Source organism: Eretmochelys imbricata, chromosome 3, assembly GCF_965152235.1.
Source record: "Eretmochelys imbricata isolate rEreImb1 chromosome 3, rEreImb1.hap1, whole genome shotgun sequence".
Taxonomy (NCBI): domain Eukaryota; kingdom Metazoa; phylum Chordata; order Testudines; family Cheloniidae; genus Eretmochelys; species Eretmochelys imbricata.
The window spans coordinates 193,150,147-193,176,203 of NC_135574.1; the positions used below are offsets into that span (position 1 = coordinate 193,150,147).

Sequence of the window (26,057 nt, forward strand, 5' to 3'; positions counted from 1 at the left end):
ACCAAAAACACTGGATTCAGAGATGAGAGGTTCTTTACAGCCAGTCTCATCAAATGATAGGTTCTTCTGATCCCAAAGGACCAGCCACACTCTCAGGTCCATATATAACTTAGATCTTACCCCAAAATCACATTGATGCCAATGCTTTAGTATCTAAAATCTAAAGGTTCATTTATAGAAAAAGAAAGAAAGAAAGAAAGAAAGAATTGGTTAAAGGGATCAATTACATACAGTAATGGCAAAGTTCTTGGTTCAGGCTTGTAGAAGTGATGCAATAAACTGCTGGCTTAAGTCACGTCTCTGGAGTACAGTCACAGCTTGGATGGGTCAGTCAGTCCATTGTTCAGAGCGTCAGTTTGTAGCAAGGTTCCTCCAGAGGTAAGAAGCAGGATTGAAGACCAAATGGAGAAGATGCAGCTGCCTTTTATAGGCTTTTGCCATGCAGCCTGTGCTTCCTTTGTTTCAAACACAAGCTGCCCAGCACGTGGCTTGAAAGCCTTACAGTCCTGTGGATGGGCATGTCCCTGCGTGCCTTGCTGAGTCATAAGGTGTATCTGCCTTCTCTCAAGGGGTCAATTGTATAGCTGATGGTCCTTACTGGGCCATCAAGCAGGCTAAGCAATGCTGATGTCAAACTGTCTGGGGGGTGTCACCCAGAAGCATAGCACAAGTTTGAAATAAGACATACATACATATCTATAACTCATAATACAAAGGTGATACAAACATATAAACAAGGTTATCATATCTGGCAAATTATAACATTTTTGCAGAAATCTTACATGGCATATCTGGCTGTGACCGGTGTCACAGTGGGGGATGGCTATGGTCATTCAATTAGGGTGAACTGCAAAGAATGGGGCAGACAATCCCCATGAAGCTGGTGGATATTCCAATACTTATAACGTCACATACAAAAAAGATACATGCATACAGATAGCATAATCATAACCAGCAAATCATAACCTTTTCACAGACACCTCACTCGATAACCTTAATACAATATTTGCTGCAAATATATAACAGTGGTTGCAACAATGATCTATATGGTCATATTTTAATCAGATAACATCACACCCCTGCCCAGGGTTCATGCAGGTTGAGAGGGTGGGAAATGGGAAGGCCACTGCTGAATGCGAACAGGCCAGGGCAAGGCTGGTGTTATACAGATGAACCCTTTTTATGAGGGGGAGGGGGGCTTACAGGAGCAGCAGCAGCGGACAAGGGAGCACTGTCAGCACAGCTGCCTTGGAGTCCCACTGCCAAGCAGCAGAGACCAAGAGCTGCCATGGAGTCAGGGGGTTTCGTTCCTCCCACCTGGCTGTGTTTCCAGCAGTTCTGGGATTGGAGGACGGGACCAACAGCTCAGAGCACTGGGAGTCAGGGAGACAAACATCTTCTCCCCCATGGAACCATTTATGGGGAATGCGGAGAGGGGACTCTACCAACACGCTCCTCCCCACAAACAGCCTTCCCACCGGTTCTCTCCCAGGAGGGGGCAGGGCAGGTCTCAGTGTCTACTCCCCTTGACTCAGGGCACATCTCCGCTACAGTGGCTACAGCAGCACGGCTACACCCCTGCAACTCTGCCACGGTTGCCATGTCGAATAGAGGCTTCCTACATGAACAGAAGGGGATTTTCCATCAACGTAGTTAATCCACCTCCCCGAGAGGCAGTCGCTAGGTGGGCACAATAATTCTCCCCTGACCTTGCTGTGTCTACGGTGGGGGTTAGGAGGACCTAAGTAGGTCACACAGGGCATGACATTTTTCATAGCCCTGAGCAATGTAGTTAGAGCAATCTAATATGTAAGTGTAGATCAGGCCTCAGAATTTTGGGTGAGTCAGGACTAAAGGCCCAGAATGTTGCTGTATTTCTAGAAACAATTCCTCTTCCCCAGCAGGCGGCTCATGAGTTCAGTATTTGTTTCCTGATATGTGTAAAGGATTTTTAATGAACAGCAGAAGATTTTTGGCGTGGATTACTGCATTTGGTTTCTGCTGTAACCACTAAACCAAGCAGTTTCAACCTCTTACTAATTGCTCCACAAGCCTTTGGACACAGGGAGGGAGATATAATCACCAGGGAAACCCTACCACCTTCACAGTTACCGATATTGCGAAATTAACCAGGGTTCCCAGTAAGCCTGGGAGTCAGACTTTCATGACTCAAAACAAGAAATATTTAAACTGTGTAATAATAAAATTACATTCATCTAATATTAGGAGGATGTGACCAATTGCTTTCCATTTCTTTTCTCTGCATTGGTTGTAGTTCTCCCCTAGAAGTTCACAAATACTTCTTTTCCTCTTCCAGTGTTGCTCTCTAGAAGGTCTCCTGCTCCAGAGGGAGCAGTTTGGGTCTATTTATCTCCCATTACCACACAGGCAACAGTACTGCAAACAAGTGATTTTTCCCCATTGGCAGAAATGGGCTGACTAGTTAAACTGTTAATGGAGAACTAGATTGTCCCCAGACGAAAGATGGCCAGATAGGGAAGTAAGGGGAAGCTGTGTCGGGACTGCCTGGATTGCAGCTCTGGGCATGGGGGGAAGCAGGGCTGCAAACACGGAGGCAGAGAAGAGGTGCAGCCATGACTCCCCCACCCTACACGCCAGGCAGCAGAGCCAACCTGGGACAAGGGGGAAGTAAGCCGTACCATGAAAAGACTTCAGTAGCTTACACTGCTCTCCCCATCCCCACACCCAGTACGAGAGGTGAAAGCAAGCAATTGTGACTCAGGGTCACAAAGCTCCTCATCAGGTGGCTCAGCTGTGTCTCACCTCCCCTACATAGGGTTGAAGCTACAGGCCCGATCCAGCTCAATGTGATCTCCTGCACCTGCAAAAGCAAACCTGCTGAAGGCTAGTCACCGGAGGATTTAATCCGAAGACTATATTCCTAGTGCCTCTTCAGTGCCCAGTCTTGCAAATACATAAGCATGTGATAAACCATGTGTTTTTGGATGGGGTGCTGCCACGGGATGGGCCTCTTTCACCTGATTCCTCTCTACAAACAGTCCTCACATACTCCTGCATAGGATCAGCACTGTGCATTTTATTTACAATGTGCTATACCAGTCCTTGTCCCCCCACATCCTAAAGCTTTTACCTTCTCCCTAGGCATAGGACAAGAGTGGGAAGAGATCTCACCTCCTTGAGATCCTGGGCTTCTCTAACCCTTATCCTGTTTACATCCCCTTATGCCTTCTTTCTCCAAGAAATCCTGTTCTATTTTTGCATCCTTTTCTTTCCCCGCTACCTTGGAGTCTTCTCCCAGGTCTTTGGGGTTCTTGGCTTGTCTCCCATCAACTATGTCCCATTTCTTCTTTCTCTAGCCTCCCTTTGGCTTCTTGATCTATTCCTTGACACCTTACCCACCCTGGTCCTGCCCTTTCTGGCCATTTGGGTTTCCAGGCATTTCTTTCCTAAATGAAAATGGCTCCAATTGATCATGATTAATACCAGTTGAGGCAAGGGTCTGACCCCAACCTGCTGCCATCTTGGCTTTTCCTGCAGCCACTGTACTTGTGCCACAGGACACCTGCTCCATTTTTCCTCATTGCGGAGGTCATTGCCCTTTCTCTGGCTGTGGTTCACCTCCCTCTGAGGGCAATACTTTTTTAAATGTCCTACTTCCCTGCTAGCAAGAGAGGGGCCTTTCCATCCACGTTTTGACAACGGGCTGATTTTCCCCTGTTCCACCCCTCGGGGCAAGCCTACATGTTGCAATGCATATAGAGGCATGCTGTCTTCAGGTGTCCCCTCCCAAAGACATAACATCCTCTTGGCTGGGTCTCAGGCCTCCTGGCCCCTGAACATCCTTTTCTCACCCTGTCCTATGACCTCTGATGATTTCTGTCTGCAGAATCCCAAGCAAATATAATGCTGCCACTCTTCCAGCCTTGCCAGTTGCACCTGCAGATATAACTGTCTCCCACTGGATCTTTTGGTTCTCTAGGATCTGCAGGAGGAGTGCCTGGAACGCATTTGGATGCTTCTAACATACCAGCTTGGTGTCGCCACACCCAAACCGTAGTGACCTCAGGGAGACTCTGTAGCAGTTGCTCAAGCATAAGACAGTGCTGTTCCTCCCCTGTTCCTCGGTCACCTGGCCTCAGCCACCTTATGGCCCAATCTGATGAACCTTTGCCCCAAAATTGTGTCCCCTCCAACCACCTTGCCAACCAAAACTGCTGGCTGTCTCAATAACAAGGACTGTCTCTCTTGTTGCTGGGTCTGCTGAAACTCTTGAAGGATTTGCTGTTACTTCTTCTGTTGTTCCATCACCCAGTCCACAAGTTCCTCCAGGCTGCCTGGTCCATCATGTCCTCTCATCAGTTCCCCTCTCCAGCCCTTCTTCTACATCAGAGGGTGAAATACATTGGGCAAGGACCCCCTCCCTGCTGCTGTTTCCCTGGACTTCTTCCTAGCCAGTCTTTCTCCCCCATAACTTCTCTGGGTTTACCCTTCTTTCAGGCTAGGATCCCATAGCTTATTCTTCCCTTGGGTTTCCTCCTACCCACCTCTCTGTTCCTAGAGAGTGAAGGTAGATTCCCTCCATGGAGCCCTCTTCTGCTCTCAACTTCCTGGCTTTATACTAACCTGACTGCTCCTGCCCAGCTGGGCCACATGAGTCATGATCAGGTAAGTCTGGTGCTTGCTCGCTCACTCTCTCACACACAGACAGAGAGAGGTGCTGCCAGGAATGTAAATGGGTCTCTCAGGCCCACATTAACCCCTACAGGGCCTGATGAGGTACATACCCCAACATGAGCTATTACATTTCTGCCCACCACCCTATATCCGAGCATTAGATTCTCTGCATTAATGCATCATACCCAAGAAAGCTACATGTAATCTCTGATTTTGCACCAACAGCGCTGCCAACATTAACTCTTTCACTGCAGCCCTCCTCTGCGCCTCCCGCATTATAAGTACCATTGGCATGAAGATATACCTAGTCCATTCAGCAACACAGCTGGGGTGTGCTATTAGAGGCCTACAGCACTCAGGCAAATCAAACTACACTTGTGGGGAGTTACCATCAAACGCTGTTTCGCCAAATGACTGTGTAGACAGAAAAAATATCAATGCACTGTTTGTCTGGGTATTAAATAAAAGAAACAAATAATACTATAATGAAACAGCCACTTCTCTGTCTAAAAGCAGAAGCAAAAGACCTCAAAGGAATGTACAGCACTAACCAGCACAGTGTCAGGGAATATCTCAACACAGCGGACAGCCTGCAGCATATCACAGAGGGCTATTTTTTGAAAGCATGGGATTTTGGCTTTGCCTTCACTGATTCAAATAAAAACAAAATGCCTTCCCAAATCTTTTTTTAAAAAAATAAAGATAAGAAAAATGGTTATTATTGGTGTTAGCCACGTTGCTGACTATCGCCTTGGGATTTCCAGTAGTTGGAGCTGCAGGGCAGACAGTGTATAAATACGGCTGTTTCGTTCTGGCCCCCTTGCATGATTGCTATTTTTTACTTCTTGCAGCTGTTTGACGCAGGACTGATGCATTGACCGGAAAAAGTACTGGGCCCTCCAGAAATACATAACTATATGTGTGATAATATTGAAATGCTCCTGGTGGGGAAGGCAAAGCTACGGGGGAGTCAGGTGTTTGGAGACTCCTGGCATTTTTGCTGCATCATGAGGTCAGGGAGGGGCCAAGCTTACAGGGCTGTGTTGGGAGTGTGGCAGGGCCCTCTAAATACAGAGATCTCAGGGTATTAAAAGACGCACAAGTGCTGTCAGGCTTGGTCTTCCTGCTTGCATTGGGCCAAACTCCCCACTCCATCAGGGTGCAGAGTGGGATCCCATTGGAGCTAATATGGACCACATTCATATGTCACTTGAGTATTTCCCTGTGAGTTTGCTGTGTGCTGATGCTGCATAGAATGGGTCTTCTTTGGTCCTGCCCAGCCACACCTCCCCCATAACTCGATGAGCACATCCACACAGCAGTCACCAGGAGGGGTTTTGTGGGTTCCAATGGGATACCATGAAGACTTCTCTCCCCTCTTACACACTTCTCAGCCACTTTTGGCTATTATTTGCATGTGTATTAGCCTAAAAGAGGCCTAAAGGGGTGGTATCCATGCATACTGTACCTCTTCTACTGGTGATAAGAACCATAGGATGCCTGTTTCTGCAGATATTTTGCATTGTTAAGAAATGTGGAGCAGGTTGTTAATTAATGGGTGAGGGCCAGATTGTTGTCATGGATTCTATTCTTTTCTTGTTTATAACAAGAACAGCCATAACATTTGACATCTGGGTAATTCTTGTGAGTGAATACTGGGATGGTAACATTAACGTCACAGAGAGCCTTGAGAAAGGCAAAATGAAACTCTGATCTACAGATGAAGAACAGTCAGTAAACTGAGCAGAACTGGACGTGTGGATTCTGTGACAGCTTTAATTCCATAAAGGATTGAGAGTTTTCCAAGATAAAATAGGGAGATTCGCAAGATAATAAGGCAACTTCTAAATTCAAATGGCTCTAACATCACTGGCACTTGTCATTTTATTTTCAAAATGGAAAAATAAATCTGTTGGCTCTTAAAAATGTCCATTATATGTTTTCTTAATACATTCCCATGACTTTTGCCATATTTCCCCATGACTTTTCCTAAAAGAACAGGATAAAACTCACAGCCCTAGCTACAGCTATAGAAGATGCTCATTCATACAGAAATAACATGAAAAACTGTCCTCAGGCTTAACTCATAGAGCTGACCTATCGTTTAGTAAGGAAACCAATTCCAATCAATGCTGTCAGTTTCACACAATTTACCACATCATGATATGGTCAGTTCTAGAGATAGTTATAATTGATTCCTGGTGGCAGCCATTATTAGATACCCCATTTTGTGGTCACACTCCTCCCAGCTCTCTAACGTAAGGTTACTGTCTTTTTTTTACCCCAATTACATTTAATCCCACAAGAGTGTAACTTGCTACAACCAAAACTTTCTGCAATCCTCAAAACGCATGAAATCCAAGCAGAGAGCTCTGAAAACAGAGAATTGTATTACAATGGGCAAATGAGATAGGAAAGAGTGTTCTAGATGGGTCTCTTTTCTGTAGAGCTATAAAATATTGGTGTGGGTATATAGCAAAAGATATTATTTTAATAACTGAGTTAGCACATCACTCTAATCCCTACCTGAAAAAAAGAGATGCATTTCATATAATTAGAATGGCATTTCCAGAATTATTCGGTGTTGGCTAAACTTCTCCCATTGACATAAATGGGGGTTTTACATTAACTTGAAAGGGGGTGGAGTTAGGCCAATGCTGAGCACTTTTGAAAATCCCACACTCTTAAAATGCTTTTTCCCAAGACCTTCCTTAATATCCATAGGAATATCTGTGCCCTCTTACCACATTATACTGAGGATAAACCACCCTTTCTCCCATTTTATCTTGCTCTATAGTCCTCTGTTTGACTGTCCATTGTGAGATGCCATTGTTTCACCGTGTAACAACTTCCCCATGTCGGAGCTCTTGCCGACTGCAGTGTTGCTAGTGAACTGAATGTGGCAATAAGCTCTGAGAGGTGTGAGTTGCCCCATTCATCTCTTCTCTATGGAAACTCAGAACACACACCTAGAACCGTACATGATATTCTGTGATGCAGAAGTGTATTGTGTTGTGGTCACATGTGACTTGTTACGAATTACACCTGGTAGGACACACATACAACTGCTGCGAATTACACCTGGTAGGACACACATACAACTGCTGCGAATTACACCTGATAGGACACGCACACAAATGCTGTGAATTACACCTGATAGGACACGCACACCAGTGCTACGAATTACACCTGGTAGGACACGCACACAAATGCTGCGAATTATACCTGATAGGACACGCGCACAAATGCTGCGAATTACACCTGATAGGACACGCACAGTTCGAATCTAGGCTGAAGCACAGAAACAAAGTCCACAACTGCAGAGTTCCCAAAAGACACTAAGTTTATTACGCTCGAGCGTGGTGCCCCCCTGCTAGCCAGGAGGGGACCCTGAATACAGATTATACAAAGGTTATATACTTTTTAGCAAAGCATGTTGCCCTCATGCACCGGGGAAACCTTAGCCAATAAACAAACCCTTGTCTTATCTACCACCTATCCCTGCTTGGTGCATTCATCGTGCTATACGAGTATGTTAATTACACAGCATGGTCCTAAAGCCATGCATCAGTAACCTTTATTATCAGTATGGGAGGCCTCACATCAAGGCCAAGAGACAGGGAGTTAGAGACTGCCAAAAACCAGATACTGGGAGTCAAGGCAGGCTGGAGACAAGGAGGAGGATTTTCACAGGGATTCAGTATCTAAGGATCACTCCTCCTGGTGTATGATGTGCTGGCATTTAAACAATGGTGGGCCCCAAACCAAAATGGAGTCACATGTGCTAACTTTTCCTTAACAGGCTGTAAGATCTTCATTGTATCTGTTCAGGTGTTCAGCAATACCCTTTCTTGTTGTACTCCAAGGACACTACAATGAAAACACTTTGCTAAACAAATTAGACATACAAAGGGACACCGTTTATTTGATCTTCTGTTTGCCTTACTGGTGCTACATTGCACTGGAATGTGAGCAGCTGATCCTTAAAAATAGAAAGAGAGGATATATTTTAGTGCTAAAATAGGTGAATTAGCTGAAAAATTCTCACTGCTGTTACTCATGAGCTATGCCATTAATGTTCTGTAGTGAGGTGGAGTGGCCTCGCTCCAAGGCTGACAGGGAGGAATCACTCTCCACCCCCTGATGGGTGCAGCCAGGCCTTTCCCCCCTCCCCCCTACGCTGGAAGCAGAGGGGCATAACAGGAAGTATAAGAGGCCGGGCCTCTAGCTCAGTTGGGCCAGAGCCAGGAAAGACATCAGATGCCTCTGCCTTGCTGCCAGCTCCTAGGCTAAGGACCAAGCAGTGCCAACCCCTGGAGGACAATCCTTAGGGAGGGGAGCTACTGAGACTGCTGCCAGATGAGTACCCCAAGTTGCTGCCAAGACTGCTGGCCGCTAAGTACCCTGAGGAGATCGAGGACCCATGAGCCACAGGACTCTATGAACACGTAGGGATAGGAAGTAGACCAAGGAAACCAGACATTAGTCTGGTTGTGTTGCTGAAACCACAGCCAGCATGTTTTGGGAGGAGCCCTGCTAACCCAGTGGTGGAGCCACTCGCCACTGATAGGGCCCTAGGCTGGGAGCCGGTGGAGTAGGGTGGCCTCAGGTCCCCTTACCTCCTGCTGCTGATCTCACTCCTGGGGTGGCAGCTATCCACCTTAGGCCAGATGGACTGTGTTTGCTGTCTGCCCCAGCCAGGGAGCTACACTATAGACTGCTACTGCTCTGTCTGCCTAGAGAGCTAGAGCCTGACTGTGTTTGCCACCTGCCCCAGCCAGGGACCTGGGCTAAAGACTACTAAGTATCCCTGCCTTGCCCCCAGGGGCCAGGGCCCTAGATTATTTACTGACACATACCATGCTAATCCCCTGTCAATTGGCTGTCAGCCACTAGGTAGCATAGTGAGGCGGAGTGGCCTCCCTCTGAGGCTGACAAGGAGGAACTTCTTGAAGCCACTACAGTACCCTCTGTTTGACAGACTGGACAATTATACGGATGCAAGAATATTCAGAGTCACAATAGTAAATGCTAACAAAACATTTGGAAGGGATGTAAAACCTTCTGCTTCAGGCAATCTCTAACTATTAGTGATTAGGATGAGACCTTCACAGAGGCAGATTATGCACATCTGCTAGTTTCAGGGTTTCTTGCAGCTTTCTCTGAAGCATCTGATACTGGCCACTGTTGGAAGTAGGATATTGCACTAGAGAGTCTATTGGCCAGAGCTGGTATGACAATTCCCATGTGTCTTGTGTTAACAGAATTTTAAAGTATTTATTGATACACTCATCTTCCCAAAAGAAATTGTGAGCTAAGTCCTAAAGCCACTGAAGTCAATGGGAATTCTGCCAATATCTTACAGCTTGAGACAAAGTAGTAACAAAACAGAGAGTAACTGAACCTTCAGCCCCTCAGGGCTCAGCAGGCATGCGCCTGCTCCCTGGGAAAGGCTTCTGCAGCACCGTTCTTCTGGAGCACTTAGGGTAGACCCTTCGCCCTGCCCTACCACAGCCCCTTGTGTGTTGTCTGGCTCCCTTTTAAGCTCCACCTCCAACTGGAGCATGTTCTGCAGGGGGGGTTGGGCAGGGTCACCTGGGCCCAGAGTTGCTCCCTAATCCCTTCAGTTCCAGTGTGATGTTTTTATACCCCATCACACAAGCATGCATCTGGTCTTCAAGCATCTCTTCTTCCATCTGTCTCCATTCTGCTTTGCGCAAGGGGCCCTTCTGACTGATTGGCTTGGTGTGCTTGCTCTGATGGGTTACTGGAGTATGAATCAGAAAGACTCTCTTGACCTTCAACTCCAGTTCAGTACAAGAGTCATTGGAAGCCCATCTACCTACAGCTCTTTAAAGATGTGAGCTAAGGCAAAGCACTGGAGGCTTTCCGTTATAATGGCTACTCAACGGTTGTGTCAGACAGCTGAGGGTGAGGCCTCCCACACTACAGGCAGTCAAAGGTTCTCTCACAGTTCACCAAAGTCCAGTGGTGGCTTTTTTGACAGGTGAGGCCCAAACCACAAAACAGTTATTTCCACCCCACCCACTGTATAACTGAATAGCTACGACTAGCTTAGCCTTATTTATTGTGAAGCTGTGGCAAGTGAACCCAGGAGCTGAAGCTCCCACCATCACCACTGCTAGCTGGGCTCGTGCAGGGAGCAGTGCACAAGCTGGGCCTGGGGCTTGGCAGCAGTTCCTTGCACACCCAGCCCACCCCATGGGGGAAGGGCTGGGGAGGTGCAGGGCATATGTAAGGATAAGGCCTTTGTCTGCAGCCAGATTGTAAAACCTAAAGCCTAAGGCCTTCATCTGCAGCCAGATTAATAGAGCAGCCAAGCAGGAGCCATTAGCTGAGGAGCAGGAAGTCACATCCTCACATTCCATCTACATTACATTAAAACAATGTAATATCAGGCTGTTAAGAAGGAGACCCCATCCTAATAGCCCCCACTATCACCAGAGAAAGAAACTGATCTTAAGATGGCTAAAAAAACCTTAGTTTGATAGCATTCTGTCTGGCAAGAAATCATTTATCAATAGTTGTGGTTGTGAAATCCTCATTTTTTGATTGTTTTGTCATTATGGTCCCGACTTCGCTATTGTTTATCTGTATGGTCTCTGTCTGGTTCTTTAATTGTTTGTCTGCTGTATAATTAATTTTGCTAGGTGTAAGTTAATTGTGGTAGTGGGATATAATTGGTTAGAGAATTTTGTTACACTATGTTAGGATTGGCTAGTAAAATTTTAGCATAATAATTGGTTAAGGTATAGCTAAAAAGGACTCAAATTTCACTATATAAACTGGGGTCCAAAAGGAAGTTCTTTGGGAACCAACTCCAGGACACAACCCCAAAGATCAGAGCTGCCAGACCTCAACACTCTGCCAATGACACCGTGCAGAAACTGGAGTCCCCCAGATGGACCTGATCCTGACTGGCCATCAAGAAAAGTTCATCTGTCTTATTGGGAGTGGTGAGCACTGTATGTGTAGCGTGTGCAGTCTGTTTTTGGTGGTTGTTACTCAATAGAGGTTATGTAGTATATTAGTGTGAAAGGCTCTTTCACTAGTAAAAGGTCCAGCAGACCTGCAGAAGTAGTATACACCCAGAGCCCTATGTATTGGGAAAGGGTGTGGGTACTTAAATTGACCAGGTTAGTTACACCCTGAGCCCTACAAATTGGGTACGGGTGGCCCTGAGCCCTACGGATTGGGTAAGGGTAGGTGCTTTTCGCCTGGAGCCCTATGAATTGGGAAAAGGTGGGGGTGCCTAAATTAACCGGGTTATGCCTGGAGTCCTACAGACTGGGAAAAGGTGGGGTGCCCTAATGAGTGCAGGTAACACATAGGCCACATCCCCACCCCCTTGCAAATCCCCTGTAGCCCAGGCTTAACTACAACAATCCTGCCATGTCCTCACCAAGCAGCGGTTACCACAGTCACGCTCTTGCCAAGTGACTCCTGGGTCTGGTAAATTGGTAACAATGCAGTTTCTTGAGGCATCATCGGCTACACCAAGAGCTGGGCCTCCTGCCGCACTATTACCACTACTACCTCCATCAGACATTCCCGTGTTGCATTTTGCTACTGGAGAGAGTGAGCTGTGACATTTAGATCATCCCTACACGTCTATGGATTATCCTTACACTTCTACAGATCTCTCAGGTCAATCAACGTGCATATGCAAAAACGTATTGTGTGGCTGCTGGGAGTTCATGGTTCTGCCTGGCTTGCCTGCTGATGAGTTCCCCCCACCCCAGTCCCCTGGAGGTCAGATGAAAGGAACCCACATCACACAGGAAATTGGTCTGGAAGTCTCAGTGGGGATGGGGATAGCAGCAGATGCTGGGGCTGGCTTTCTGCAGCCAGAGTCTACGTTGCTGAACGGGTGACCCAGTGCATTGTTCCCATCACATGTGATGCCAACTCCACATGCAGTCACATCTCTAAAAGGGGGCAGGCTCTGTCAAACACCTGAAGTTACACCCATTACCCAGCTGGAGAGGAAACTGAGCTATCCAAACACCAACACTGCAAATAAACCCTTCTTGTGTCTTGCTTGCAGTCCCGCTTTGGTTCCTTTCCAGTCTAAGCAGACAAAATAACAACTGTTTCATAGGCCCGACCTTGACGTCTTTGATCCGTTCTCACTCAGGGAGAGTTTTAGAGGAGGAAAGACTAGGAGGACTTCAGGACCCAGAGCCAGAGGGGTTAAAACATCTAAATCGCTGCATGGACACAATTTGTGTGAAATCAGCTGAGTCTTCCCAGGTGCAGACCTGCTGCCGGTAACTGTCCGCAGCGATGGTGCTGAAAGCAGGTCCCAGCTCCTCCTCCAGAGCCACTGCCCCACAGCTAGCACTGAAGTACAGCTAGACATTGCTTTGCTGGGTACCGAGTAACAGTCTGGAAAGTAGAACCCACTTACTCTAGTTGTAGGCCTCATTTGGGATCCCCAAGATTATTAACTAGGCCAAGCACAAATCATGACGGAGTCTTTTTCTTTTTTTACTCTCGTACAGACGGTCCCCCCCCAACACACACACGTGTGTATAAACACCTCAAGCCACAAAGTAGCTTTATTATAGAATTCGAATTCTCTTTTCTGCCTGCAGATGATTTAAGAGGGACTCTTTACCTAGTGATTGGACACAGCTAGATCCCCCAGCATCCAAGTGACTGAGAAATCTAACTATAAGGGGCTCAGCCGGGGCAGGAAGATCAGAACATTGCATTCATACTTTTGAATCTTTCCCCTCCTAATAAGATACTCATAGGTAGCCAATGCTCAGTTGACTGCCCCAGAGTAGGAATTAGCCAGGAAGTGCAGACCTAATACTCAGTTAATGATGTAGCAGTGGAAATCGTCAATTAACCTAGCTCCCCGCAGTTGAAAAGGGCTCCAGGGGTTTTTGAAGGGTACAAAGACCTCATCCGAATTAATCCAGTCCCTTTAACACACACATCCCTTCTCTTTGTCGTGTGTCGCCTGGCATTGTTGTGTCCGGGCTAGATTGTTTCCCCAGGGCTAATCACCGCCCTCCGGGGAAGCTGGAGATACGTGGGTGCCGTTAATATGGGGTATGGATCACCCCTGGAGTCCTTTCCAGCACTCGGGAGAGCGAGCACCCGCAGACTCTGTGTGTGGACGGAACACAAAGAGCATCGCCTACTCGCACGCTTCGCAGTGGGCCCGCTCTGCCTTGGGCGAATAACAAACCCTGCGCGGGGACGTTCCCGTTCCCGCTCCGGTTTCACTCTCCCTCTGGACCATTCCCGACCCCCTGCCGCACCGGCTGCCGCTTGCCGGGCGTGGGCGGCCGGGCCCCTCCCGCAGTAAAAGTGGATTACGGCGGGTGCAATCAGGGCCGGCTGAATTCCCTGGAAACGGGCTGAAATGTGACCAGCTGCAAATGGCCCCGTTGCGCCGCGCCGGGATCCGGCTGGGAGAAGGGAAAGGCGATGGGGGGGGCCTCAGAGCAGATGCTTCCCCCACCCCCATTAGAAATATTCATCAGCTGCTTTTGGGAAGGGCTGGGCTGGCTCGGGTCTGACGCGGCCCCTCCTCTTCCTCCTCGTCCTCGCTCCAGCCCCGGGCAGCCATGGGCGAGATCCCCAAGCTGGTGAAAATCAGCGTCTCCCTGAAAATCCAGCCGAACGACGGGCCGGTCTATTTCAAGGTGGACGGGCAGCGGTTCGAGCAGAACCGGACCATCAAATTCCTGACGGGGGCCAAGTACACGGTGGAGGTGGTGCTGAAGCCCGGGGTCGTGCATGCCACGTAAGTGCCCCGCACTGCAGGGCTGTCGCTGCTCCCGGGCCCCCTCCCCTGCCCACTGGCTATTTTTAGAAGGCTAATATTTTTTCCTGGCGGGCTGACAGCGCAGGATTTCCATTGCCCCCCCCCTTGACTTGGAGGGCACCTGTGTCTGGGTGGGGCTCTTCTCCCCCCGGCTGCTACCTCCGCATCCTCCCTTTGTCATTACAGTGGATCGCTGCAAACGCGGGGCGTGTGCGTTTTCTTTCCGAAGAGATACATCTTCCTTCTCTAGATAGGGAAGGAGAATTCCCGCCCCACCCCCACGGTGCAGCTTCCCCGAGATCAGCCCAATTAAGAAGCGTCCCAGGCTTGCACCGCTTCTCCCTCCTGGGTTTTTCCCAGTGTTTGATCTGGAAGGAGAAGCGGTTCTACCAGCTCTGCGATCCTTTGGCTCGCCCTTGCGGGAGGGGTGGAAAGGAAGAAGATGTGTTAGCGTGCTGGGGGCTGCCTCTGGCTGGACAAGCAGGGCTCTCCAGGAAAAGCGATCCTCACGCTGAAAAGCCCATTAAAACAGCTAACGCCCAGCTGCAGTAAATGAAACCTTCACCTCTGAATTATACTCCATGTTTCTTCTCCGGGTTACTACTCAGCCTGCCAAATCAGGAACCATCAGCCAAAACGAGTCAGCAGCGCAATCTTGTTATTATTATTAAGAATGCCACAAAACAGGCCTCTGCGGAGAAGGCAGGGTACAAGCGTTTCTGTGCTTTCCTCTGTGCAAAAACCCGTGAGTGACCCCACTCCTCCCATACTGTGTCCCTGCAGTGTCTGGGCACTCCACCTTCATGTCGATTTCATCAGCTTGGGTGATAAGGGCCAAGTGTCCAGGGTTTGTGTTAGTACTTGTTTTGGGGACAAGGGCTGTCTCAAACTGCTTCAGGCCTGTCTATTTCAGGACTATGGGTATAGGAGGCGTGAACATCCCCCTGGAAGAGAAATCAAGAGATCCCCAGGTCGTCTGTTACACAGGAATCTACGATACAGAAGGAGTGCCTCACACCAAAAGTGGGCAAAGACAGCCTTTACAGGTCAACATACAGGTACCATCCCTCTGAGCATGGCCAGCACGTGCTGGACACTATGGTGCATACAGAGGCAAGGGAGATAATGAAGTCAAGAACTGAATGAGATCTGGGGAGATTCTGGCAGCTGGTAAACAGGAAAACATAGAAAGGATTCATTGCTCTAAATCTCAGTCATTGTTTATTTTAAAGTGGGGACTTTAAGATGTTGCATATAATATCCTTGCAAACTGTGAAAGAGGCCCTAGTAGAACCACACTGAAGTCACTATTACTTTAGCCACAGCAGCACCGGTGACATTCATAGAATATCAGCGTTGGAAGGGACCTCAGGTTGGACCTTGGTCCAACCCCCTGCTCAAAGCAGGACCAATCCCCAATTTTTGCCCCCATCCCTAAATGGCCCCTTCAAGGATTAAACTCACAACCTTGGGTTTAGCAGGCCAATGCTCAAACCACTGACCTATCCCTCCCTCAAGGCTCACTGTGAAGTCCTGCAGAGGGATGATCTTACCTGACCTCCTGCATTGCTCAATTTGCTGAGCTGCTCCTGAGTTAGACAAAGTCCCCCTTGACTTAACAAAACATGTTTCAAATAGCGTGCCACACCTTCCCTCTGTGTTCTGTGTGGACACTGGTATAACAACTACTCTCATTTGTTTTCTAAGTAATTCCCACATCCACCAAGAGGACCCAGCCCCTGCCCCTACCGAGGTCAATGGAGTTCTCGCCCTGCACTCAGGTTCTTAGGTGCCAGTGCTGAAAGCATTTACACACTGGCTTAACTTTATGGCATTTCTCCCTCTGCAGCCAATGGAACTACAAAAAAAACATATAAAATTAAGCATGCGCTTATGTGACTGCAGGGTGGGGACTGTATTTTGTATTCTGGGCCCAATCCTGCTGCCCTTACATTTGGTTACAGTTTGGCAAAGCTGTGAGCAATTAACCACAGGGTCTAATAATGGAAAGTGTTGGGCAACCTTTATAATAGGTGGTGTTACCAGCCCCACCAATATTATCCAGACGCAGGAACATAAAAAGACTAGGGGAAGGGATGCTATTATGCATGTTGTAATTGCTTCATGACCAGATCCCATTATGGCACATATGAAGTTAAACAATGCTTACACTTCTAAAGACCATATAAGAAGAGTTTGTTGTGATCACATACTAAAATTTTATAGTCCCAGTAGAACAAATGAAAAATCACCATTAACAGTTATAATGGCAGGATATGGAATGTGGTAGACACTTCCATTTCAGGCTTCGTCTCTCACGTTTTTTGGCTCAGACTGAAATTGGGGGCAGGGGATGAGGAGGTGTCATTTAAAGATTTTGGGACACATTGAGGTCTGACCAGCCTAAGGGCTAAATATTCTCGTTCACACATTTATGGGGATCTGACAATGCTCAGTAACTTCCTTCCCGAGCTAGGCACCATTCCCAAAAGGGCCTTTCACCTAGCCAACAATTTCCAGATGAAGAATTTGGGGCAGGAGACCATATACATGGCTTTGGAATCGTCTGACTAGACCACTTCTGAATCTTTCAAAGCACTCCGTTCTCTGGCTACAAAGTGTGTGTGTGCTGTGAGCAGCAAAGCAGAATTCAACAAATAGGTCTCCAACAACACTGCTTCCTAGCTGTAATATTTTATTTTGCATAGGAAAAAATCCCACTGAGGCATCCTGACACTTCTGTTCAACACTGCATTTGGGGGAAAGCAGCACGCTTCAAAGTTGATAGACTATTAAGCTATTGCCAAGCTAAAACTATTACAAATCAGAAGCCAAACTTCATTCCTTAAGGATATCAAGTTACTACTACCATTAATATGAGTATGGGAGTGAGCATGCTAATGATTTTGTTAAGCCTCTTCGCACACCCAGTTTGAACTAGACGTTTCCTGAAGCCTGAGCTAACTCAGAATCAACGGAGTGCTTGTGCAGTAAATAAAAATCCATACACTTTTCCTCCTAAAGAACCTGAGTGCTTATTAAACCTTTCACGTGACCTTTTTTGAGTTCACCTTGGTTTTAAAGGAATGTAACCTTTCCAACTACTTGCTCAGGTGGATGCAACCACCTAAGAGTTAATTAAATGTGAAATAATTAAGATGGGAGCAGGTATATTGTCAGTTTAAAGTAGGAAGATCAGAGAAGCCGTAGATTTCCACAGTTCTCTTTAGAAAAAGTTCCATATGGTTTCTAGATGTTTGGGTGGTGGAGTCTTCTCAGTGTTCACTGTCTACCTCTATAAAGATGGGGGGCCAGCTCCTTAGCAGGAATAAATTGCCATAGCTCCATGGACACCAGCTGAGGACCTGGCCCAGGGTGTTAAATTTCTGCTCTTCTCTGTACTTCTAGCTGCAGCTCTGCTCTTGCTATCCTGACGTGTTCTCAGGCTACATTTCCTGTTGCACTTTTCATTACTATGGCAAACCCTATCCGCAGGGGTTCCCCTCCCGTCAATTCATGTCAGTAACGATTGAAATGTTTTCAAGGTGGTTTTAAATATTGATTTGTGATTCTGTTTAGAGGAATTTATATATAGACATGCTCATTTGATATATGGAGTCATCTAAAGAGTAAAAACTTTCCATTTGTGGTATATAGGTACCCACTCAAGGAAATCACTTATCAGAGCTCTGTACTAAATTAACTAGATTTCTATTTAAATTTTTAAGACTTCAGGTACTTTTTTTTTATTTACTAGTGCGAGATACTAAAAAGATTGAGTAATTTAAGAATCGTGCCACCACTCTAAATACAACACGTGTAACTTAACTTCGGAGATCTATATCCTAAGTTGAGGTACCTCCTTATAATGAGAGGTAATAGCAGATACACTTTTTTTTTCCTGGGTAATTTCATTAGCCCTTAAGTGCTTTTGTACCATTTTCATCACGGCAGCATATAACGGCCTGTTTAATATAAGAATTTACCCATGAAAAGAAAACGCCCAGCATAATTTCTGAATTCTGAGAATGTATTTTCTTTTCAAAGGTATAAGATTAAGATGCAAGATTATTTTCTGTACAAGGTACAAAGGCAGTGTCCTCCAAATTCTATCACTAGGTTTAGCAGTCATGTTCAGCTCTGTCCCCTGAGAATGTACAGAAAATGATGCTTTCAAAGCATCAAACTTCACCAGATAAAGTATCTCCATTCTACCAGCCATGAAGTTTTTACTCCTACAGCACAACACGTCTGAAAATCCAGTAGTTTATTTTTCCTTTGGACGTATTTTAAAAATAAACCCATAGGAGGCCCAGGCTTCTGAAGGCTGATTTTTGGTATTGAACTGAAGCAATAACAATATTTGTCCAAACAGCAGATTTAGAATCACATCCTGGGATACTGTGAAGTCAACAGGGCTTGAAATTGGTAAGCAGCTATTCAACACCTCTCAGGATTTGGTCTTAAGAGCTCAGTCTTTCAAATATGGGTACTTAAATCTGTATCTAGGCTTCTAAGGCCTGGTCTACACTGGGGGGGGGATCGATCTAAGATACGTCGACTTCAGCTACGCTGTTCTCGTAGCTGAAGTTGCATATCTTAGATCGACTTAGAATCACTCACTTCGCGTCCTCGCAGCGCGGGATCGACGGCTGCCACTCCCCCGTTGACTCAGCTTCCGCCTCTCGCTGTGGTGGAGTTCTGGAGTCGACAGCAGAGCGATCGGGGATTGATTTATTGCGTCTACACTAGATGCGATAAATTGATCCCCGATAGATCGATCACTACCCGCCAATCGGCAGGTAGTGTAGATGTGGCCTAAGTATTCAATACAGGTATCTAAACATGGAATTAGGAGTTTAAATCAGCATTTAGTTGCTTAAAGGTATGTAGATCTTTAAGAGATTTAGGCACTTAACTTTAGACAGTCCAATCTGAAAACTAGTTTGTGTCCCTTTGCCTGCTTAAGCAGTATATAGAGCCCAATTTAAATGTCTAGGTTTTAGAAATTGGCCTCCTTGTATATAGCTTTAATTCCTTTCCCACCCTCCAACCCCCACCCTTTTCTATTCCTGTGTGACTAGTTATCTTCCTCTTCCAATTCTACAGTAGACAAGTCATGTTCTGATGCACACTAGGAAAGGAAGATACCTTGTAAAGGATTATTCCTAGAGTTCTTACTCCAAACTAAACTTTCATTGAAAGCAGTCAGTTTTGCCTGAATAAAGAGCGCAGTACTGAGCCTCAAGTCACAAACTAGTCTTAAAATAGCATTTGAATGGGTAAAAGCCAGAAAATTCCTAATAATTTATCTGCCAAGATAACCGTTTTCAGACCAGGTAACAAGAAGTTATTTCTTGAGCACAATATACCGAATTTCAGTTAAGTGACTTCTTAAACTCTTGTTGTTAATTGTTGGTAGCTGGCATAGAATCATAGAACCCATAGGGTTAGAAAGGACCACAAAGATCATCTAGTCTAACCCTCTCCCAAGATGCAGGATTTGTTATGTCTAAAACATCCAAGACAGATGGCTATTCTGCCTCTTTTTGAAAACCTCCAGTGAAGGAACTTCCAAAATTTCCCTAGGCAGTCTGTTCCATTGTCCTACTGTTTGGAGGTTTTTCCTGAGATTTAATCTAAATCTGCAGTGCTGTAATTTGAACCCATTGCCTTGTGTCCTGCCATCTGTGGCAAGAGAGAACAACTTTTCTCCATCTTTTTAATGGCAGCCTTTCAAGTATTTAAAGACCACTATCCTATCCCCCCCTTAATCTCCTCTTTTCTAAATGAAACATACCCAGTTCCTTCAGCCTTTGCTTGTATGGCTTGCATTCCATTCCTTTCATCATCTTTGTTGCTTGCTTCTGCATCCTTTCCAGTTTCTCTACATCGTTTCTATACAGTGGTGACCAAAATTGGACACCGTACTCCACATGAGGCCTCATCAGAGCAGAGTAGTACTATCACCTCCCATGACTTGCATGCTATGCCTCTGTTAATGCAACCCAAATTGCATTTGCTTTAATAGAATAGGGTTTAGTTAGGCCTTTGTATCAGCAATCTTATTTCTGCATCTTCAGGATCCTAGGAAGGCATTTATTTATGTAGGTGTTGTTCTGGTACTTGAACACTCAAATTATGCCTAGTACCTAGAAACCTGTGAGCTATTTTACCATGCAGCTATATTTTTAGCACGGTGTCCGTTAGGAAGCTCTCATTGGCAGAGCAATGAGGAAGTGAACTGGAAGCCAGAGAACTAAGGGAATGGTTTTGAGGTCTTCACCCGCCATTGGACAATGACAGCAACCCTGGGGAGTTGTTGGCCCCAGTGCCCCAGAAGCCCCCTCCTTGTTACATTGAGGAGCCAAGGTTTTGTTCTGTAGGGCGCTCTACTTATGCCCTCCTCATGGGAAGGGTCTATGGGACGTCATTTGTTAACACACACCTGGGAGGGGCTGAGGATGCTCATGCTGGAGGCCTAGCACTCTGTGTGCTCAGGCAGCAATGGTTCTAATAGGAGGTGGTAATGGTAGCAAGTGGCTTCAAGAGAGCATCTGGTATCCTCTCCTGGATGCCCAGGGATAGAGCTCTGTTCCTTCACCATTGCATTCCAAGACGCATGGGACTGGCCTGTATGGAAGGGCAAGTCCTCAAATCAGCCAGAAGGTGACTGGGGGTTTCAGAGTGCAGAGACCAGAGTCTAGACGGTGCTCGGACACCAAGGGGAAAGGCGCTACATAATGCAATATAGATAGGGGGCTGGTCAGCTTACAACAAGCCCCCCATAACAAATAGCCATTAAAAAACCTCATTGTGCCCAACTTCAGAGGGATTGAGGGAATAACTAACTACTGAGCCCCAAAGCACATAGATGGGTGATTGCATAAAGAACTATGGCACATACTTGCAAGAGAGGGAAAGGCCCTTCTGATTCTAAGTTCCCTTTAGCTACCATTACTAACCATGCAGTCCTGGAGAGTCCCTGAGTGGTGGAACTGGTGTTGTTCTGTTGCAGGGTGACGGGACTTTAGGGTAACGACGTAGAGATTGTTCAGCCACCTAGATGGGGCTGCCTGTGCTCAGGGATTCTCTGCTTCCCCGAATACACATACAAACTCCTTTAGTGCACTGCACAAGGCCCTCCATCAGAGTACATATCCTCTCAGATGAGGATGGCTGACACTTCCCTCTACTAGCAATGCCATTCCTGGGTTGGTAAGTGGGATTCCTTGAGCAGGAGGAGGCAGGTCTTTTCCCCAGGGCTAAGCACGGTGCTTACACAGCACTCTCCGCCTCTACTGCTTTGGGTTACAAGTGGCTCCCACGCTGGGTAGCTAAAACCATGTCCGTTCCTTGAGAATGAATGTAGCCACTGGGGAGAGTGTGGGAGAGCTGCTACGGCAACTTTAGATTCTCAGTAACTTTTTTCTGTGACTTCCTGTAATGGTGCAGATATTAAGGCGACACCCACAACTGGAGTCCAATTGTCAAAAGAACTCAGGACCCAGTAGCTGCCATTATGGTCATGACTAAATTCTAATTATCAAGGGGCATTGCTGGGGGCTGAGTTCTTTTGAAAAGGTGTCCATTCTGCAGCAACAAGGTGAGCGTGGTAATGAATGCGTCCCTTAGGTTAGGCAGTGGCAGCTTACTAACTGCACAGCAGGCAGAAGCAAAATAACCACCCAACTGGGAAATAAGCTATAATCGGTCAGGTGTAGACGCTGAAGTTTCTGCTTCTTCTGGCTGGCTGAGTCATTCTGAAAAGGGATTTACATGATGACTTTCCAGTGGTGAATACAATATGTGGATGATCAAAGGTCAGCTCCTGAATGTATGATTGTAATGAAACAGACACATGGAGAAGAGTCATTATTAAAATGAGCAATAGGAATATTTTAAAAGGAACACTAAAAACATAGTAATACTTATTCCATTGCAGTAATACTGACTTCAGGGGTTAGTCTACTAGAACATACACCAATATACTGTGCTGTTGAGCCTAGAGCTGGCATGTACAAACCCTCATACCCACGTTTCGAAGACACCATCCAAGGTCATTTGTGCTGGTGCAAATCTGCAGGACCTCAGTTGAAGTCAGTGGAGTAATTCCCACATTTACACAGGTGCAATTAAAATGATAATCTATCCTTGTTCCTCTCATGCAAGTGTATTTTGCTATTATACTGGTGTCTTGCAATCGGTTGGGGAGGGGGGCGGGGGGAACATGAGATATTTCATACTGTTGGAATTCCAAGTTATTATTACTGTAGCCCCATTCATTTCTAAATAACATGTTAAAAGTAGTGTTAGTTCATAGACAAACGCCAAGTCCAATACAACTTGAAATCTTAATTCCCTCTCATTGTAATGCAACTTAACCAATCACTCATACTTTGCTATCTCCTAAGCAACCACTAGAATATACTTTGCTATCTCCTAGCTTCTGTCATTTGTCCCTAAATTATGATTCAGTAGCACATTACAATGAGCAGTGATTATAGAAAAATGTAAGTGGGAGCCTCTCTCATGCTTGTTTGGTATAAAAATGTGGAATAGAAGACAAGGGAAGTCTGCAAATAGCACAGTAACTGCTTGCATAGTAATAACGTGCATTAATCTACAGATTGAATGGCACTGCAAATGAAAAAATATAATATATATATATAAACTCGAGACTGCAGGCAAAGCAAAAAGGAGGAAGTTCATTACCATTAATTCTGTGTACAGATCAAAGTACAAAGGGAACCCACTAACCTCAGATCTCATGGCAAGCACAGTATATTGCACAACGCTGGAAAACCATGTCTCAGAGGTTGGAGATCTGTATTTCACGCAATAGGGATATGGCATAATCACTTGCTTTCATCACCTCACCCAGTGTTGCAGGATCCTTGTTTAAAGCATTATGAGCCTGATTCTCCACTGCCTTGCCCCCAGCAGTCACTTGCACCTATAGAAAGTGGGTATAAAATGGTACCTGGTCAGAATGGTATCATTTTCACTCACCTTGCACAAGTATAAATGAGTGGCAGAGGGACATGGCAGGGGAGAATCAGGCCCTGTATGTGCTACTAATTATGCTTAGGCACTAAAGATTGCATGAAGGATACTATGGCAACCTTGAAAGATCTTTGATGTTGCTACTTTGGGAATAACCCTTACATCAGTGTGTCACATGTGCAGTGTAGTTGGAGGGCACGTTGCATTGAGGAGGAGGGAAAAATCTGAGCTGCTTACTAACAACTTTGTTCCCTGTCCTTCGCAGTTTAGTGACATCGGCACTTTTGAGACAGTCTGGCAAGTCAAATTCTATGACTACCACAAACGAAATCATTGCCAATGGGGAAACGCCTTTGGTAGCATCGAGTATGAATGCAAACCCAATGAGACACGCAGTCTTATGTGGATCAACAAAGAGATGTTCCACTGAAGATGAGCAAAGTGGACACTGCTGGACAATCTTTTTTTTAAAAAAATCTACCTTTAAACCAGCACAAAGCCTTAACAAAGGCATACTATACAGTTGTTTTGTCCCACGTGGTAGAAATAACATGCTAAATTATACATACAGTGGGTGCCATTAAACCTTGACACTTGCTGCTCACAGTACTTAAACTTACAATGGCATCTGCAGTATTCTTCATCCTTGCGGTAGGGAATTTCTGCAGGCACCTTGATAAAGTAAACACTGTGATGCCAACAAGATGTGGATAATACCCACTAACCAGTATCACAGGATGTAATACCCTTAGTGAAATACCTTGCATTAGTAAGATTCAGATCCAACTTCATATTAGTGATGATTTATCTGTATTTATATTTGTGTTGTCCCTAAAACATGCTCCATTGTGCAGTTTGTCTACGTCTTGTCATGGTAGACAGCAGAGGTGCAAGTTCTGGATGTTTGGACATTGGCTACTGACTGTTGAAGTTGTGTTTTCATATGGGGAGACTCGGACACACTGAGTCTCCCTCTTCTGTTAATGTCGTAAAATATGCTGTGACTGGCTTTCTTCTTTTGTGAAATCTGGTAAAATGTCACTGGTTTTCTGTGTTCCCCAGCTTCTGAAGTGATTTTTTATAAACCAAGAGATACCATGAAAACCATTAGCATATCAAAACATACTGAAAAGCAATAAATCTGTGGTCATAAAGGCATAATTGCACATCTATTGATGTTGCTGATACATATCTTTAGAGCATGTACACTGCTCTAACAAATTATAATGGTCACACCTAATGTTCTTTGAGTTCATCGAGATTATCAGTTCCAGTGGTAGTCTCAATTTTTTAAGACTAGGAATATTGCTCAAACCAGTAGAATCTTTCAAAAGAAATAAATTTTTTGAGGTGTGATCACTGTACTGTACTAAAACCTCCAGACTTTCATATCAGCCAGAAATATTCATCTCTGAAGAAGGGCCCAGATCCTGCAAATGCTCACACGTGACAGCAAAAGAACAGTCAAGTTATAAGTAAAGTGCATCAGTGCACACTTGTGCATGAGTGTTGCAGGATCATGACTTAAGGTGCTAAACATATAATTTCCAATGTTTACAGCTGAGAGGCAAAGGGGAATGTAGATTCAGATCTCTTCTTTCAATAAATAAAGCAGGTAAATTACTATACTGTCCCACCTTCAATCTCTGCTGGGTTAAGTTCTCTTACTGGTATGTTAGTTGTTCCTGTAACCCTTTGTGAATAATTTTTAAATCATGTCTGTAAATTGTAATCACAACTTTTGACCTTTTTAATAAAGGACTTGGAAACAATCTGTATTTTTCTGAGCATGCGCCATCTAATTGGCTTCTCTCACTTTTGACTTTAAAGTTGAGTACAGGAAGATGAAGGTCGAGATTTTCAAAAGTGACTCGTGATTTTAGGCACCCAACTTGAAACGTCTTTGTAAAGGGCCTGACATAGAGGGTTGGTTTTAACACTTTCTGAAAATCAGGCCCCTTTAAAGTGTCTCAAGTTGGGTGCCAAAAATCACTAGTCACTGTGGAGAAATTCTGACCACACATGCTAGAACCTAGACAGCTAGGATTGTCTTAGTAGTATGCACAGATACAGATTACATATGAAGTTCATAAACAGAAGGCAGAATTTGTCCCTGCCACATTGTGACATTACCCAAGGTACAATCTGGCCTGATGAACAGCTTTGTCCCCTCAACCCACAGCTTTGAGGCCTACTAACTGACCTATTCATCTCAATGGCTTAACTATGAAACTTACATTTTAGATGGCGATATCCCTGTCAGCATTTTAAAAAAAAAAGTCTCCAGCTAACATGCCCCACATAATCTTTAACTTCCATGTGGCAAAAGCCTTAACTGTCTCCTCCCCATGCTGCTAAAACCTCCATCTTAACCCTACCTCACCCCAAACTATTTATATGGTGCAATTCTGTCAGTACAACAATCTACAATGTACTGAAAGTTGGAAGTGTGAAAGCAGCATGAAATAAATGTAATATACAAATTAATAGAGAAGCGATTGTACTGGCAGAATTAAAATACATGCAATAAACCCCTCCAATTTAAAGAGCTGACATGGAATGTTCAACCTACCACCCCTAGTGGCAGAGA

The 26,057-nt window shown here is 45.5% G+C and overlaps 1 protein-coding gene across 1 annotated transcript; it reads left to right on the plus strand.

Annotated features, from left to right (window-relative positions):
- The first annotated feature begins 14,261 nt into the window (after positions 1-14,261).
- Positions 14,262-25,126, plus strand: CNRIP1 (cannabinoid receptor interacting protein 1). The gene is made up of 3 exons (XM_077812034.1): positions 14,262-14,440; positions 15,375-15,519; positions 23,733-25,126. The coding sequence occupies exons 1-3, from the start codon at positions 14,262-14,264 to the stop codon at positions 23,895-23,897; spliced, it is 489 nt and encodes a 162-aa protein (XP_077668160.1). The 3' UTR covers positions 23,898-25,126.
- Positions 25,127-26,057: the final 931 nt, after the last annotated feature.